General features: G+C 36.4%; 1 protein-coding gene across 1 annotated transcript in view; it reads right to left on the bottom strand.

Moving 5' to 3' along the window:
• TRHDE (thyrotropin releasing hormone degrading enzyme) overlaps positions 1-18,210 on the bottom strand; it is a 203,557-nt gene that overhangs the window by 12,289 nt on the left and 173,058 nt on the right. Inside the window, exons 13-16 of the mRNA XM_053943823.1 lie at positions 14,120-14,267; positions 11,916-12,013; positions 11,304-11,411; positions 382-549 (exon numbers count right to left, since the gene is read on the bottom strand). Coding sequence (XP_053799798.1) covers positions 382-549; positions 11,304-11,411; positions 11,916-12,013; positions 14,120-14,267 — 522 coding nt within the window. The remainder of the gene's footprint in view (positions 1-381; positions 550-11,303; positions 11,412-11,915; positions 12,014-14,119; positions 14,268-18,210) is intronic.

An 18,210-nucleotide genomic window follows, 5' to 3' on the forward strand; every position in this document is an offset into this window, starting at 1 on the left:
GACGAATTTATGAATCAGAAAAATCTCGATGTAAAAAGATTTTAATAAAAGCTGAGTGCAACTTTACATGTGCACTTTTATGAAATCTGTAAGAGCAGATTGATCAAGAAATTGTATATAAAGGGCATGATAACAAAAAATACCAATAATTATTATAGGATTTTAAACATTTCCAATGAACAAAGGAAAATCTGGAACTGAAAAGATAGTATGTGTCAATTTTCATATGCATTAATGCAAAAGTATAAGATGGCTTACAGTAAAGACAGTAAACCTGTACTTGAAAAGCAAATTTCTTGCCTTTAGATTAAAGCTCAAGTGATGATCCGTAACTGTTGAAGTGATTATTAGTAACAGATTCAAATATAGAATATTTTTTACCTGTTGAGCAAATTTCTGTCATCACTGCAAGTTAAAGCTTCTAACAGTATTTTCTTCTCAGACACTGCTGTAGTAGAATGAAATTTCATCCAAATGAACTCCCATACATCTTCATCCATCAGTGAAACTCCTGTACAGTAGACAATGTCTCTCACATTGAGAGGGATTCTACAAAAGAAATCAGTATTTTCATTTTGGTAAACAAGCAGCCTCCTGATATTGGATACAAAGGAGAACCATTTCTAAGATTTCAAAATTATTGTCCAACAGTAATGGAGTCTTTTTTAAAATTACATTTGCTTCTCTTTACTGCCACCAACATTTTCCAGGTTATCCTAATGGGCGTTCTAAAGGGTAGCACATGCTTGCCATTTTCTTCATAACGCCATCACATTGTCAGAAGACGATAAAATATGGTCATGTTGCTCATCAACTCACAATGTGCCACGTAACCTACAGGTAGCATAAGCTCTCCAAATTAGTATAGGACCTTATCACTGTGGCTGGGCTCTGTGCCAAATCTGCTCTTCTTGTCCTCTGCACTGTTCTACAACAGGACCTGAGCAGCCAGAAACTCCTTGCTTGTGCTGGAAAGTGCTTCATCTTCATATAGTAACATACAAGTAAGAAAGGATATGCTGTGAAAATGATACTTAAACATGATATTGTCAGGAGTGAAGAAAACAGAAAAATCTGAGGTTTTTCTTCAGCATATAATACCAGTACAAAACCAGCTGTGCCACTGGTATAATTACAGAGAACTGTAATTACTGCTAAATTAGTATCAACTCAAACTACAGTTAAACCACCGAATTCAGACCTAGTGTATATATAGTATCTGCATATGTACAGTGTTCTTCTAGAAAGGTCTCAGCTGGGCTTTCAATTTCCTACCTTGCTTATGTTTCCTATACAAGCATAGAAGCTGAAACATTTGTACGATTGTCCCATTAATTCTGGTAGGAAGTGTGGGCTGGAAGGACTGTCACCCTGTGTTTGGCTAGTACAGACACAGCAGCAGATGTACCTAGCAGTGGATGTCTAACTCCAGAACAGAGAGCACTCCTCACTTTCAAAACTTACAGGAAAACATATCAATTCAATGAGCTTTCCCAGCTAGCCATTTTTTACATTCTAAGGGCCAACACCAGCAATTTTTGCAGCAATGGAGTCAGTAAGCACAAGATCATTTGCATCTCTGGGAAGGAAGGAGACGTTAAGACTCCATGGAGCTGATCCCATGACCATAGCCTAGACGTCACCATTTTCCTTGCTAAGAAAACTCTACTGCCACCAAATCAGTAGTAGTATACTTGCAGTGCTGCAGCAGATCTAATCAAATCCAATAAACTGCTCCAGGGAAAGTTTTAGGTCTGTACCTATAAGCTAAATAATTAGGACAATGTGAAAAAAATCAGCCCCTACAAACCGTGACATCAAGCACAAATACTGTTTTAAAAGGCTTACCTTCAGAAACTACAAAATGTACAGCTATGAAACACTACAAACTACTCCTGTGAGAGGCTTGTAATCAGCACTGTAGACAAGGGGGTTCCTCTTGTGGAAATGAAAATTACTTATGAAAATGCAAATATCCCCAAAGTAATTTCTCTTTAACTATTGCCCCTACAGAGAATGCTCTGAATTTTGACCATTTGTGGGGATTTTTGCTTTCTCACTCATCCAGTCATTTTAGGTGTGTATTCTATCATTATCTAAATACCTGAAATCTCTCCAGTCTACAGGTTTTTTAGTATTATAGGTTCCTGGAAAATTGCAGTTCCAAGGCACTAGATCAGCATGTGGATGTTTGCCCCTTGTATTAACCGAATCAAGTGGATAAAATTACCATTATTTTGGTACTGCTTGGTTTGTAACACTGCAGAACACATCCTGTTGTTAGTGAAACCTCATCTGTGCATTCAAGGCTGCTCTCATTTTTAAAGAGCTAATATGATTGATGGATATGTCAGAAGAATAAAAATAAACATTTAAGAGCATCACTTTAAATGGCTTTAATTTGAATACTGATCCAATTTATTAAACTTTATTTTTCTTGCATTAGAGATATGATGGTGAGAATGAAATATGTAGCTAGTTGAGCTCGTTTAAAAATTAAACACTTTGGGAGAAAAAGTTAAAAATTAAACAGTTAGAAAAAAATTAATTAAAATGGTGCTGTGCCTTTACAGGGATTTCTTTTTTTCAAGAGTGAATTATAAAGCTCTACAATGAGCTAAGAATAATGTTCTAAGTCATAATTAATTGGTACATATTTGCTCCTATTTAAAGTATGTTCTAACAATTGAAGATACACTTATAAAAACGGACCATAATTATTTATCTTCTGCAGAAATTGTGTTCTATTTTTTTTAAATGTAAATGCACACAGTTTAGACAGTTTTTTGATTAAGTAACAAGTTTCAACACCATTTAGGGTTCTATTTGACAAAGAAAATTAATCAGGTACATTATTCTTATTTTTGCAACAATTTAACATTTAACTTAAGCCTATTTTTCTTGATGACTATATTTATAATCTTGTTTAATAGGTTACAAGGCTCAGATAAGACACAAGAATGAAGTATGAGTACTTTGTTGGCAGATCTGTAATACAGCTTCTATTATAAAGAAGAGCTCCCAAGTTTCAGGTATCACATGAATCTAACAGAGGCACGCAGGGTGCCTGTCCCTCAAGTGATGGTGACTGCTATTGCTCCTTCTCATTCCTATTAGAGATCCCCCACAAGTGAACATGCAATCAGCATAGTCAAGCTCTTCAACACTGATTTTAATAACTGAGTGATGAGTTAAGTACTTCCTTGTGGCACCAATCCCTGAGTAGATATGCCTTTGTCCATTCTGGACAGTTTTTGCAACAAAAATATGGTCGTTTCTGATCAATTGTTTTGCAAAGTTGTGGAGAGATCATCCCTGAATAAGAAAATTGGAGGCTAGTCTATCTAAATTTTAAGGATTTCAAATTAATTACTGCTAATCCATAATCACTACATGTAGGGTCATTTTAATGTGGTGACACAAAGAAGTCAGAAGACAAAAACACTGCCTGAACCAGCTGCCCTATAATGCCCAGTTTTACCTTTTACAAGATGAAGTCCTCTCTCTATTTAGACCCAGATGGTCTTTCAAAGCACTAAGTCCTTGATTAACTCATGCACTCAACAGTGTTTACTTCCTCCTTAAGCTTTATTGACTTGAGTGCAAGATTCTACTCAAATGTTGTAACAACCTATTAATTAGTTAATCACTTCAGCAACATTGGCTCACATTAGTTGGCAAAGCTCCAGAAACTTTTCAAAATGCATGACTAGCTATGCCTGATTTTTTTCAGTAATTAAAGCTTCTAGGGGTTTCAAACACAGAAGAAGAGTTTCGCTTTATTTTTTTACATTTATCAGACACTCATGTGTGAAAAAAATTAAAATAACACTCATTTTTTTTATGTTTGCTGCTAACAATTTCCAAAAATAGCTGCTAGGCATCAATTCCTTGAAAGAACCCAGTGCCTCTTCCAAGAAACTAACAGAAGTAATTAACCTGTTGGCCATGTTCTCACAAATACTTATGTAGGCAGTTAAACTTAAGTACATTTCTAAGTTGTTGCAAGACAGTAGCACCACTGTGTACATGTGAAACACAGAAATAAAATTATCAACCACAAGTAATTAGATAGAGAAATAAAGGAGGAAGAAAAGGAAAGAAAAAAGGCTTGTCGAGAAAAACTTTTGATTTTCTATCACCTAAGCCAGACTTTATTGAAATTACTTCAATTAGTGACTGGTAATTTACTACTCCCTCAGATCTATGGGGAGTTTTGTTTATACACATGCAACACACTCCTGCAATTGTTTTTTTGGTGGCATTTCCACTGAGTTGTTAAAGCTACAGCCAAGTAAGCACACTGCCCACTTCCAGGTGGATGGACATGAATCTGTTATTCCTTGTAGAGGAAACACAAAATCTGCATGAACAAGTGTGGAGGTTCACAACTCACAAATTTGGCTTGTTGGTTATCACTGTCGTTCAAATTATGTGATGGAAGACATTTACTTCATTATTTACACCTTTCTTAAGAATTAACCAATGTTCCTAACCATCACAGCAGCATGACAAAAGTGAAATGGCAAATAGAAGTCACTGAAAAAGCCCATATCTACATTATTACACTTTAAAAGATTAGATGAGGTTGTTTAGTATTAATGTGCAGAGAGGTAAGATCCTGATTTCATTACTTAGTAACCAAAAGTGATCCATTTGTAATGCAAACAACACACAGATGTGTTCTCACTTGAAACCTACAGACAGAACAGGAAAGTTCATCTCTTATTCTCTTTTGAGAGATCTCTGATCTGTAGCCGGGCACCTTGCCCCCAACAAGAGCTTATCTGTTGCTGGTTAGCCGGTCAGACAACTGAAACAGGAACAGCTGTCTTGTAGTGAGTTCTTTTGGCACCACAGGGTTAACATAGGTCTGGCATCTCCCAACTGTCAATAAACATCTTAATGTTGACATAAGATCTTGAAGATAAATTGGATTTCTCACTGACAGACCCCTCACTTTACAAACTGTAAAAACTACACCAAACTCTCACAAAGCAGAAATCATCTACACATTGCACGGAAATGTGTGGAGTTTTTCCCATGAGTAGGAATGCTTGCTTCCTGGTTATTCCCACTGAGATTGAGTGAAGGAATCTGTGTACATTGTCATCATTTCAATGGTAAATTATATTTGACTCCTAACCAATACTGTATCTTTTGCTAGTTTTAATATTGGTACCTTGATGTGCACTGGCTTACGTCATGCTGTAACCTACTAGTAATTTCTTTTAGTTTTATACTGTGTAGTAAGTAACTCTGATTAAGATATTTTGTCTTTTAGCTCCTGTCTGTTTAATAAATAATTCATTTTATTAAAATAGGTATGATCTGCCATCCTTAGTACTTGCTGGCCAGAATAATTTTTTAAATTGAAACTGTTGCCAAAATCTGAGGCTAAGACAGGACTTTGTCTGAAACTCCCACTGGTCCTGTGACATAGCCCCACCTCAGCACTCCAAGATCTCTCAGAACAATCTAGATTATTAGACCAGAACAGTTTTAAAATGTCTGTATTTGCATTCAGAATCATCCATCAGTCTCTACTTCTCCTCATTCACAAAGACAGACAAATGCAAACTTCATTAACCCATGAGTTACAGAATGGATGCTGGCTTAGCCTAATTCAGTGCAACAGCCTGCACTCCTCACTGCAAACATCATCAAAACTGATCAGAGTAATTGTGACAGAAGATTAATAGTACAAATAGTAAAAAATGCATTGAAACTAAAATCACCTCAAAGTGATGACATCAGCATCAGTGAAATGCATTTACCCTAAGTTTTCTAGGGGTATTAAGGCAATTAATTAAGGTATTTTGTTTCCATGTAAATGACGGCAATAAATAGCAATGGTTACGTTTCTAAAGAAGTTAAAAATCAGAGTAAAGGGAAGTGGCTATGACTAGCTGGGGCCTTCCAACAGGTCCAGTAACATCTCACAGAACACGTGCACATAACTGTGTCTGATGCAATACTATCATCTCCCACTGTTCAGTGCTGTATGTCAGCAGAAGAACAGCGTCACCACAGCTATACTAACAGAATCAGAACTCCTTTGTCTGCTGAAGGCAAAATCAGCTGTCTCAAATCAAAGCAGCTCTCTCACATATTCATGTTTACATCATCCTGTTTAACTTTGCCCCAAGCAAGCACACATCCACAGTCAACTTTGCCAGCAGAAATGTATACGTGGCAGCCTGTAGCTGATATATGGTAAGAGTGGCTGGAAGATAACTGTGCCTGCCTCCACAGAGATGTTTGTAAAAACATGCTCATGTCTATGGGTAAGTTATGCTTCAAGCCATAATGGTGTGTATTTGAATATTACCCCCTCTTATCGACTGTCAGGAGTTTACATATTGCAGCTCTCCATGCATTCTTTCCTGAACTTCAGAAATACATGTTTACTCAACCTATGCAAGGCAAGAAGTCTGAAAATGCTAATCCTCTTAGAAACATGTTTTTCTTTCAGAATAGGTGCAGTGAAGGTTAAAGGGGTTAACAAGGCTGATTATTAAGCTCAGGCAGGCATTGAATGGTAATTTTGTTAATTTTTTAGGCTGAACCACAATGTTGCTATATCTAAGGAGTGTGAATAATGTATTTCTTCACACATGAAAGCTCCACAGGGATGAGCTCAGTTAAATGAAGGTAGAAGCAAACATCTTTATTTTCAGCCAAGAGCAGCTTCTCTTGTACAACATTCTGCTGTTGACTGAATACCAGTAACTTTACATTCTCAAACTACAAGGGAAATTTCAACTTGGTTATACATTTTCTACTCTGTATTCTTCTGAACATCAACACAAAAGTTTCAAGTGTTTCCATTGTTCCAGTACAGGAGCAGCATATATCCCAATTTAAGAGAGTGAATATCACCATCAAGTCAGAAGTAAATACAGCCCTTCCAAGCAATCAGCCATTCAAAAAAAAAAAAAAAAAAAAAAAAAAAAAAAAAAAAAAAAAAAGAGTGTAATTAAAATACACCAATTCCTAAACCAGCGAAACAAGATGTCTCCTTACTATCTCTTCTGCTTTTGATGCTATGTGTTTGGTTTGCTCCTTGTACAAACAAATTTCTTTCTCAGTTATGCTTCTTTTTTTTTTTCAATTGCATTTTGCCCTGAAAAAGTGGTCATGAGCAATACCACCTAAAGCCCCTTGCACACTAAGTATTTCTGGTATTTCAGGTACTGAAGCCCCTTTTCCCTCAGATGAATGGTCTCTCATCTTTAGACTGGAGAGCTGTATCATTTCTCTTGCTAATGAAATAAATTCCAGAAACTGAGCTGAAGCTAGAGGAGGGAAGTGTGTTGCAGCATCTTAATACTGTGCCAAACACCTCACAGACAGGTCATCAGGCTTGCATTGGCAGATACGGGGCTGAGGTACTAAATCGAAGCAAAGCACACTGCTGGAATCTCAGCACTACTGTTTGAAATGGTGTTGAAGAGCAGCTGTGCTGGAATAGGAAATGAGCAGCCATTTTCCTGCTTTAGTGATGATATTGAAAGGCATCTTTTGCAAGGACCCCATACTCTACGATTGCCATTTATGTATTCATTTGATATAGGTATCCTTCTTACTACCTGTAGTGCTGGACCCTAAGAGGGCCCACTCACACTTCAGAATCTCATGTTGAGACTCTTCACAGCACAGTGCCTGCTGCCAGCTGCATTTTTAGAGGCCCTAAATCCCCCTGCAGGAAGTGTAACTCTGAGCCTCTGATTGTGCCCTATGAGCCGGGCATCCAAAAACGAAGAAATACCTAAGGCACTTTAGAAATTCGAGTCTTCGCAGCCTCTCATCTGACTTCCACTTTCATGCATAGAGGGTAGTGCTGTAGATCACATATAAATTGGGTTTTATCACTAATTCCAGAAGAAAATCTGCGGTACTATAGGTGGAAATCTAAGGGCTTTTTCAAACAGTACTGAAAATACAAGAGGACCTCTGATCTTGCGCCAAGAATGACCATTATTTTACTTGGTGAACAGTGGCAAATTATTTGCACAGTAAAGAGTATATAATTACAAAATGCAAGCAGTATCTGATATCACAATCACTTTCTTATTGTGAAGAGTAGCTGGTAATTCATTTCTGGACCTACCAGGTTAAATGTAATTACTAAAAACCACAGCAATTGTAAGCATATGCCAGTAAAACAGAGTTAGAAGTTACTGTACTACCTGACACTTTATCCAAAACTAAATATTACAAGTAAAACAGAAAAAACATTTCAAAAGAACGTCTAAAAAGTCATAGATTAATAATCTGGCCAAAAAAGTTATGAATGTTAGCATTTATTCAGTATTATTAATAGCACATTCTCTGTTACAGTAATTTCAACTTTAACTGCAGTAACTGTCAGGGAATCAAAAACCTCCCTTAAATGATTTACTGACTGTCCATTTATTTAATATCACATTTTAATTGAATACTGACTAATTTTCACTTGATTAAAATCTTGAGACACAAACCTAATTCCATGGTCTCTACTGCTTTGAAAAATCTGTGTCATCTTCCAGAATAAACTTTCTGGGGGATGATGGACAGTAATGTTGCAAATTAACCTTTATTTTTACTGTCACAGTGACACTCAAATTATAAAATATTTCTGAGTTCTCTGGAACTCTGTTTTTGTGCTCTGGCTATGCAAACCCACCAAAACCAGGCTTTTTGCAATCTTCAGTCAATTACATGGTTCTGTTTCAGAAGAGGGAATGGCAAACCCAAGAACATTTACAGTATTTGCTGATAAGGAATGGAATAGGCAAGGATACATAGAGTTTCTGAATCTGTCACCAACTTTTCTCACCAGTCGTCAGAGAAGTCTGGAGAAAGAGGAGCAGCATGAGTTTCCCCTTCTTTTTAAGGAAACAAGCTCTGAGGGAATCTTACAGGTTCTGAGGAGACTGTTTGCAGCAAATTCACAAACAGCTGTTAAGGGCATCAAACTGAGCAAAACACTTGATTGATGACAAAGAATACAAACTGGTACCTCTTCGATGTGCTGTCTGTATGTATCTTGTACTTACCTGTTTGCCCTTTGCACTTGAGCTAGTTATTGCCTCTGAAGTGCTAAAAGAGGCAGAAGCATGACTCAAACACTATGCTAATTAAATTCTGATTGTGGGATCATCAGTTTCTTAGTAAAAAAGCAGGAAAAAGAGCCCTTGTTTTACTTTCAGGTTTCAGTCTGAGTTAGCTTAAACTGAGTAAAGGTGCTGTGGGATAGCTCTGATTCAACAGGATCTGAACATTCCTGAGAGAACACTGACATATCCTACAAATGTTGTTATTGTGAAACACAAGCTGATTTTATGTTTACTGAGCTGCTATTACTAGTAGTCTTTGTAATGTTGTTTCAATGTAAGTAGATAGGAAATGAGTTTTGCTCATATATTAGTTGCATTCTGTTCTAAGAAAACTGGGAAACTCTGGAGCGCAGGACGGAACAAATTCTACAATCTTAAAAAATAAATGTTTCTCTATCTTCTTTGCCAGTTGTGCCCCTATTTATCAGCTGACTGTCAATCTCTATTCTGTAATTACATTATTTGCTGCAGCCATTTTTCAAAACTGTGCAGTTCCTTTGAGAAACACATTGCTTTAACTTAGTAGCTATTCTCCTCTGCCCTGCTGTGGTGCTTTTATCATAATACTCATCATATGCTGGCAACCACAATCTTCTGCTACCAAAAATGGCCCCATTGAAAGGCTAAGATGAATCTTCAGACAGCCTCTTAAATTTATTCCTTTTCTCTCTTCCTACTGTTAGTAAAGCAATAAGCTTGTTGTGTTTTGTTATGTTTTTCTCTTCTGATGCCTCCTTTCTTAATCCTATTGGAAAGACACAGGCAGGTAGCTTTACAGGGTGACAGCTTTTTTAACAGTGAATAATCTACTGCTGTGCATGCTAATAGGTAATGCTAGGTTTGATTAACTAATTTTGCAAATGGATATCTAAGTAAATTACTTTTGCAGACTGTTTCCAATGATTCTTTCCCTTTAATTGCCTCTTTAAATAGCTTCATACTGCTTGTTGCTGCTTATGATAAGAATTCATATAAAACCCTGGGGTATATAATTAATGGTAAATATGTCTGGTGTCACCTTACACAAGAAAACCCTCCACCTCACATACATCTTACTTAAAGGTACATAGTAATAGTTTCAAGCTATTTTTTTCCAGAAGTTTTAAAGTCACATAGGTATGTAATTTCCCTCCATAGCTGGTTTTAAAAGACACTTGGATACTTATGTAACTGAGTATGCCCGTAATGCAAACAAACACCGATAAGTCCAAGAAATCTCTGAAAAATTCTGTTTGCTTGTATGGCTAGAGAGATCTGATCCTTTTGCCAAGCTAACACAAGACTGTGTCTAAAACTGAGAGACTTTTTCTCTTATCTTTTTCTTTTGCATTTGAAAGTAAAATACTCTCTTTTAAACAAAAATATCATGTCATGTACAAATGTATACAGTGTAAATATTTCACATAATCAGAAAATCCACTATTCTTTCTAAAGAAGTTGTGGTCTTAACCTATACTCCGCATTGATCTCATAGAACACTACATACTTATATATTTGAAATTTCAGTTATTTCATATTTCTTAGATGCTTGCCTTTAAAAGATATACTTCGTACACAATCCATGGCCCATGCTCCTTTGCCTCAGCTGAAGAAACCTGTGTCTTGACAGCCTAACTTACATATTTGCTGTCAAACCACTACAGTGCTGCTTATGCTCAAGACATCAGCTCTAATATTATCTGCTCTCTGAAACCTTACACGAGCTTTTCCATATATTCCTGAATCACATTAATTTTCAAGTCTTCACCCTTAAATACCTCGTAATATTTCCCGCCAACTCATCTCCTTCCTTACTTCTCAGTCCTTCTGTCTCTAACCCCTATCACTTCTTTAAATGTTTAGCACCTTCTGCTCTCTTACCTCAACACAGGTTTCATGTTTGTCTGACAAATGGTGTTCACTCACCTTTCTTCCTTTAAACCCATCCTTAAAACCTGCCTTCTCATCTTCTAGCATAGAATTATCCAAAAGTAATTTACCAGGAGTGAGCAGAATCCCCTCCACCCACTCATATATGTGAAGTCAAATAATTCATTCTGAAACCCCACAGACACTTCTAAATTACAGACAGCAACTTCTGCTTCCTCCTGTAAAAGAAAAACTTTTCAAAAGAGGGCACAGCAGACAGGGCAGGCAGGAAAGGAAGAGCTGTACTGCCTTTTAGTAGGAGAAATGTGAAATACACATTTCAGCTCCACTTACCGGTTCCTATTGCTAGAAATCCAGTCAGAGATCAACGTTGCAGCCTGCTGGTGACAGTGTTTGTTCCCAAAGCTGCAGGCCAACATGATGACTTCCCGACGCAACTCTCTGTCCAAATTAAAGAAAGCAATAAGGCTGCTTTAACAAATATGTTCTAATGTTTACAAAAACATACTTTTTATAACAGTGACAGCAACCACTAGTCGGGCAACATATCAAAGACAATCTGGCTTTACAAATCTCAGTGTCAGTTTAATGCCTGCAACAACTAAAGAAAGGATATGGATCAAAACCAGCCCCCATTTACACTTAGGCACTCTTCCCGACCTCTGTGGTCACATGAGTACCACATGAGTACCACCATATCTTAGAAATCCACTACAATCAGATATTAAGTTAGGGCTTAGGAAGTCATTTTCTCCCAATTTAAGAAAGAAGAGTTCATCTCACAGCACATTTCTGCTTTCCCTGCAACCGAGAATGGAAAAAACAGAAGGGTGACAGAGCTAGGGAATTATGATTGATTTATGCTAAACATTACTAAATTTTAGGAGGGTGCATTTCCTAATTATTTTTCCCAAATAATCAATAAAAAAGTAAATATAACAGTACTCATGTTGGTATGATGCTTGAACAAGTGATTTGTTTAAATTGTTTGTTGGCCATCCAAGCTTCAGATACATTGATGCCACTTGTCTTAAAATATACTCCTGAGGAGAAAAAGAAAAGTATATTTAATATTAAAAATAATTTATTTGACTTGAAACTGAAATACTGCTGACTAGTGAAGTTTTGTCTCTGTTTGTACCCTCAAATAATGTCCAATTCCAAAGACATAGCAAAGCTACTTGTCCACTTATAATCTTCCTTCACTACTATAGTAAGAAGCAGTCTCTAGACAAGCTACTTGATTAGATGCCTAGTATAAGACAATTATTGTTATAAAATCCATGAATTTCAAAAGTTTATTACATGCTACGTTGAACTCACAATGCACAGCTGAAAAATTACAAGAGTGCCAATAGCTTAATTTCTACTTTGTGGCCAATCTTAACTACACTCTGCATGTTCACTTTTAAAAGAACACTGTTTTAATATCCATAGCCATGGCCAAAACATTATGTGGGTACAGTCAATTGACTTCAGAATACATAACAATGTGGCTGCAAATAAGCTTTGTATACTTAATGACACTATGCTTTAAGTTTAGGCTCCTGGTGTGCTTAAGGAACAAAACAAGCACAAGATGTATTTTAGCAACTTCTACTTTTTACACTGACAACATATTTACATATTCTGACCAGTTTTGAAGAAAACCACTGTCTTTGTATTCAGTGTAATCTTTTTCCAGTGGAATTCACCAATTTGAAAAAGAGAACTGAGATATACGGAACTGCATAGGAGAGCATCTATTTTATTATTGGAGAATGCATAGGAATGTATATATGTCAACACAAAAGAAGATTCATACTGCAGCTTTCTCTAGCAGATATGTTATTCTGTGACTAAAAAGACTTTTTATTTTCTCTGCTATCACCTCGGCTTTCAAAACTCCCATCAGTAATGATAAAACATAACCCAGCTGTGAATTTTACTGGTTTTATCTATTAAAATCGTGTTTTCTTTATACAACCATGCTTAAAAGTGAAATAGCAATGGCAGACTCCTAAGAATTTTTCTTTACAGTTAACAACAGACTAAATATGCAAATTATTTCAACAGCATTTTACATTATGGCTCTGGTTTACATGTCGGCTTTAGTATATGTTCTACAAAAAATAATTTTCCATGTCATCAGGTAACTCTGTGTATATGTACGTGTGTGTGTGTTTATCTACATATCTACATATGTATTAAAGTCTACATATATACATACAGTCACCTCTAACTTTCTCCTCTCTGAGCACGGTGTCTATGGTCACAAACCAATATACATTTAAGAAGAAAAAAGCATCCTTAGGCATTTCAGGCTTTAAAAATCTCCTTCATTTGAAGACTTTACAACATTACATAAAGTTACCATGTTTGAAAATATGTACTACTGGCTGTTGAAAATATGTAGACCACATAAAATTCATAGTGAATAAAAACCCCAAGAGTTCGTAATTGTCACTGGCTGCAGTCAAATCCTGTATACTTCATAAACCATGCTTCAGTGTAGCTACAGATAAATGTTAAAATATTTGCCATGTCTATCTTAATAATCTACTGCAAGCTATTACTGCTGTCCCTTTGGACACAATTATGAATGGGCTTTTGACTCAACGGTGATCTAATTCTTGTTTATTAAGGTAACTGCATTGAATTCACCACGGATTTTGGGATGAAATAATGACTACAAATCTTTGCTTCAGTTGCTTGTATTCTGTTCAGTTGTGCCTATATTTGCTGTTCTTGCTGATCTAGGGCATCCACCTAAATATCACCATGGGGCTCCTGAAAAGAGAAAATCTGGCAATAGAATACGTTGACTCTTTTAAGTGAAATACTTTATTTGTCATAACATTTTACATGAGGGATAATTACCTTTCCTTCTTCTAGCCATATATGCCTCAAACAACAGTTATCACTGTTCAATTGCAAATGAACAGAAGTTTGATAATTGCTATGTTTAAATAAAGAGTAAATAGGAGGAAAGTTAATATGCCTAGGTCATTAACAGTATCTGCCTGGGGAACAGTTCAAATCTTAGCAATAATATGAGAGAGTAAGAGGTGAAAGGAAGAAAGGCAGGAGGGACAGACAGATGAAGAGAGTAAGTGGAAGAAAGAAAGGAAGAACTAGAGGAAGAAAGAGAGGAAGACTGTATCTCTTACATTGAAGATATTGTAGTTTTCTGTACGGTCCAGCAATTTATCTAGAGGATAAAGAGCTCGGCTGGCAGCATGCCAAGGCAGAAAATCTTTTTCCTCTGAAAGGTACCTCATAATCTCCAAAGGAATATTTTGAGGCAAATAACCAGCTCTGCACAATAAAAAAAGTTAGTATTAAATTGGTCTTCAGAAGATATTCATGATGGGGCATAAACAACTTCTTTTTTTCCAAATGAAATTAAAATGCAGAAAAACGTAATAAACTCGTCACACTTTAATGACATAAAAATCAACCTTGTAAAAAAACAGCAACTTGCAGTCTCTCCCAACACAGAGAAGCATACTGACTTGATCAGGTAAGGCATGAACACACATGAAAGAGACCCAGACAAGCTATCCCTACTTTGAATGGATTCCTGTGGCTATGAAAGACATGAATGAATAAGTAACTGCCTTTAAGGAAAAAAAAAAAAATCAAAAACTATCCAAAACAAAAGGAAGGTGCTGCTTTCTTGATTTGTAAGATAGCTGTCTGCATAAAATCAACAACCAAAGGCATTTTGCTTGAGAAAACATTTCTTCTGACCATCAGCAATTCAAAATAACTACTGCAGAAGAAAAAGCTTTAGTTCTGCAGTTATTCTCCTCACTCCTTTAGAACTTCCTTGTCTTCTATCCACCTTAAGTCACTTTGGAAGGACTTATCCAGTGACATCACTTTGGTTCAGGATGTTCCAGCACTTTGCACATAAATTATGGATTTTTTTTCAGGTGTTTATTAATCAACCAGCTAAAATTTTGTCACATATTTTGCAATCATAAAAGATCTCCCCCTGCATGGGAAACAGTGTAGGGAGGGGTACAGGAAGGGTTCTGAAATAATAGCATTATATGTAAAATGCAATACAGACACAAACATTTAAAAGTTGCTTTAAAAAACCAAATACAGAAAATGCCTAGCTTTAGCTTTTGCTCTCACTTTCTTCTTCAGAACAGCACTTTTTTCTTAACTATCCAGACTGCAGAAACAAAGTGCAACCCTGTGGGTGTGAACTTTCCTGAAATAAATTGTCTACTCTTCTCCTGATGCAGGTGTTTAAATCCAAAAGGAGTTAACTATCTACCTAGAGAGGAGACATTGATTCTCTTTTCATTAAATAGTTAAAATCAGCAAGGTAGATTCTACAAAGTTCAATTTAATAGGCTACAGTATGATATAGCTTCAAAGACTAGTTTTTCTCCTTCATTGCACATGTTCCTTTAATTTCCGTCAATGTGGAAGAAATGCAAACAAACAAAATTACACACATTAGTACAGAAATTAACCATTGCATACATGTTAATACAAATTTTTTATCTCTGCTGTTATAACATGTAAAAACTGCCTTGCTGCTTGAAATAGCTTGCTTCCTTGCAACGTGCACCACATCTTGCAGGCCTTCATTTTTTACACTCTCTGTTGGAAGAATTACACTCTGTTCCCTTCATGTTCTCAGGAAAGAAGTGAGTTCATGTAACAGATTTCAAAAGCATCTATCCCACCCTCCAGTCTGTTTCATGTCATTTTTGTCCACATTTTATCAGCTCTGTTTTCAACTCTGCCTCCAGCACATACTCAAGCACGAAAAACAAGATCACTTGGGGAGCCCACTGTGCCAACTGAGGAGCTGAGCAAATATGAAATGAAAGTGGTAAAGCACTTAGAGTAGGCAGTGGACAAAGTCCAGTGCATCTGAAGAAAGAAGGGTACTCCATTTTATAGGTGTTGTTTCTGAAGCAGCAGAGTATCATTATGGTGAGTTCTATGTCTTAATATTTTGCAAAGATTTCTAAACGTAATTAATGGAGCCAGATGCATGCTGGACTGACTGCAGTTAAAAATCTTGGAGATAATGTTAGCAAAGATGTACACTAGCTTAAAGTTGCATATACATCATTATTTTCAACAGAATTTGAGATTTTTTTTACTGATAATTTGATTGACATGAAAAAGTGTGGAGTGAGAACAAGAGGAATAGCTCTAGGAAACATGCTGCTTAAGGAATAAACATATTAATGTTTATTATAGCTACACTAATGAACATTTAAGTTTATTTGGAAATTAAATCTACTTATACTAAGTGCAGAATGGAAATCAACACTGAAACAAACAGATTATTTCTTTTTAAGCTTAATTTCTCCATAAAGAGACATAAGTGAACTCAGAGATTGATCTCTTATTTCTGAGTTCAGAGCTTCCTGATGAGTTTCAAAATCATGATTCTTGGATGATGATACTCACTCATCCTCTTCACAACAGCTGTTACCCTCATCACTCACTTCTTCTAACTTCCAAATTTATCAGACTATTCAATTATGCCTGTCTCACCCCCGACTCTCCCTTTTCCTACTGTTTCCCTAAGAGTATTGTGCAATTTACAAGAACAGATTGTGACAAAGTTAGATTTTTTCCTGTTTACTCCTGACCCTCCTTTCCTTTCTGGGTATGACCCTAGAAGAGCTTATGCCCAGTGTCATCAGAACCACCCCCTCAACCACACATCAACCAATCGATCCCAAGAGAAGGGATGGGGATGAAGGGAGATTCTTGGGGATGAAGGGAGATGAAGGATTCTTGGGGATGAAGGGAGATTCTTGTCATTATTATATAAATGACAACAAATTAATCACTTCAGATAATGGTTTAGAGGAAAAGTGGTTATGGCTGCTACAACTGATGTTAAACTCTTCTGTCAGCACATGCTGATGCTAATTCCAGATGCTAAGATGAACCTCTAAGAGAACTTAAGCAGAGACATATCTCAAATCTTCTTACAGTGGCAGTTAAGACAGCAACTTTCCTGAAGAAAATGTAAGTGCTTCAGGAACATTACCTTGGCAGAATGTTCTTTATATTTTACACTATTTTATTTCATGGATGCCCACAGAAAACCATGATAGCCCTATTCTTTTACCCCAGTTGCTAAGCTATATTTATGAACTTTTTACTCCAAATAACCCTAATCCTAACCCCTTCTGTCAAGAGGTAGTAAGTACATTTATTGTTTCACCTTTTTGCATAAAAAGTGGCATATAATGTGTATGTTATAAATTATTAACTATATACTACAGTTTTAATACCTTGAGGAATATTTTCATTCAGGAAAAAAAAGAAAAAACAAAAAGGAAATATTTTAGTAAGGGTAAGGCCAAACACTAAGTCTTCTAATCTTTATATTCATAGTTGAGAAAATAGGATATAAGGAGAAACTCTCACCCTAAACCATAAAAGAAATAAACCACGAACCAAAAAATTTATAAGTCCTAAAATCCAGATCACAAATCTAGGATCTGTGTGAAGTGTCCCAGGAGGTAGCATGACTACCATGATAACCATGACAACCAGGTCAGCAGAAGACAGGAGCTTGATAAAGCAGTGTGACTGTGTGCTGAGCTATGCTCTAATATTCTGCATCTTCACAAAGCACAACAACTGGTTTCTTAACTTTCGTATTTTAGTACAGTCACACTCTTTTAGTTTATACTAGAAGCTTGTCCAGTGCTAAGAGTGACTTCAAGACTCCTCTTTCCCAGGGAACACTGCATTCAGCAAGTTGCACTGGGCTCACTTGAACAGTGGCAAACAGACAAAGGGTGCTGGCATGATTCTGGGATTCTCCTTCACTACCTGGAAGAACCAGGTTCAAAGATGGTTATATAGGATCTAGTCGGCAAAAGCATTTATGGAGTAGGACAATAACCAAAATGAGGAAAGAAGGCAGAACAGAGAATGAGTCTGTTCTGAGTATCTCTGGGAACTCTGTTGGAAAAACACAGATCTATGCAAATGTTGAACAGAAATGTTTCACCATCATTATAACAATAATAAGAAAATTAAAACTAGCAACCTTCCCATCAAAAGCAAAATTGTAAAATAATTTCCCTGTCATATAATTGCCTAGAAATATTCACTCAAAGGTACTACAGAGTGTAAGTTCAGTACATACGCTACACATGTAGCTTGACTTATTACTCTCTATTTCAAGAAAGTCACTGGAAGGTCAGTGACAGAAATCCTTATTTTTCTTGTGTCTTTTTAGCCATCAATCATATTG

Source organism: Vidua chalybeata, chromosome 5 (assembly GCF_026979565.1).
Source record: "Vidua chalybeata isolate OUT-0048 chromosome 5, bVidCha1 merged haplotype, whole genome shotgun sequence".
Lineage (NCBI taxonomy): Eukaryota > Metazoa > Chordata > Aves > Passeriformes > Viduidae > Vidua > Vidua chalybeata.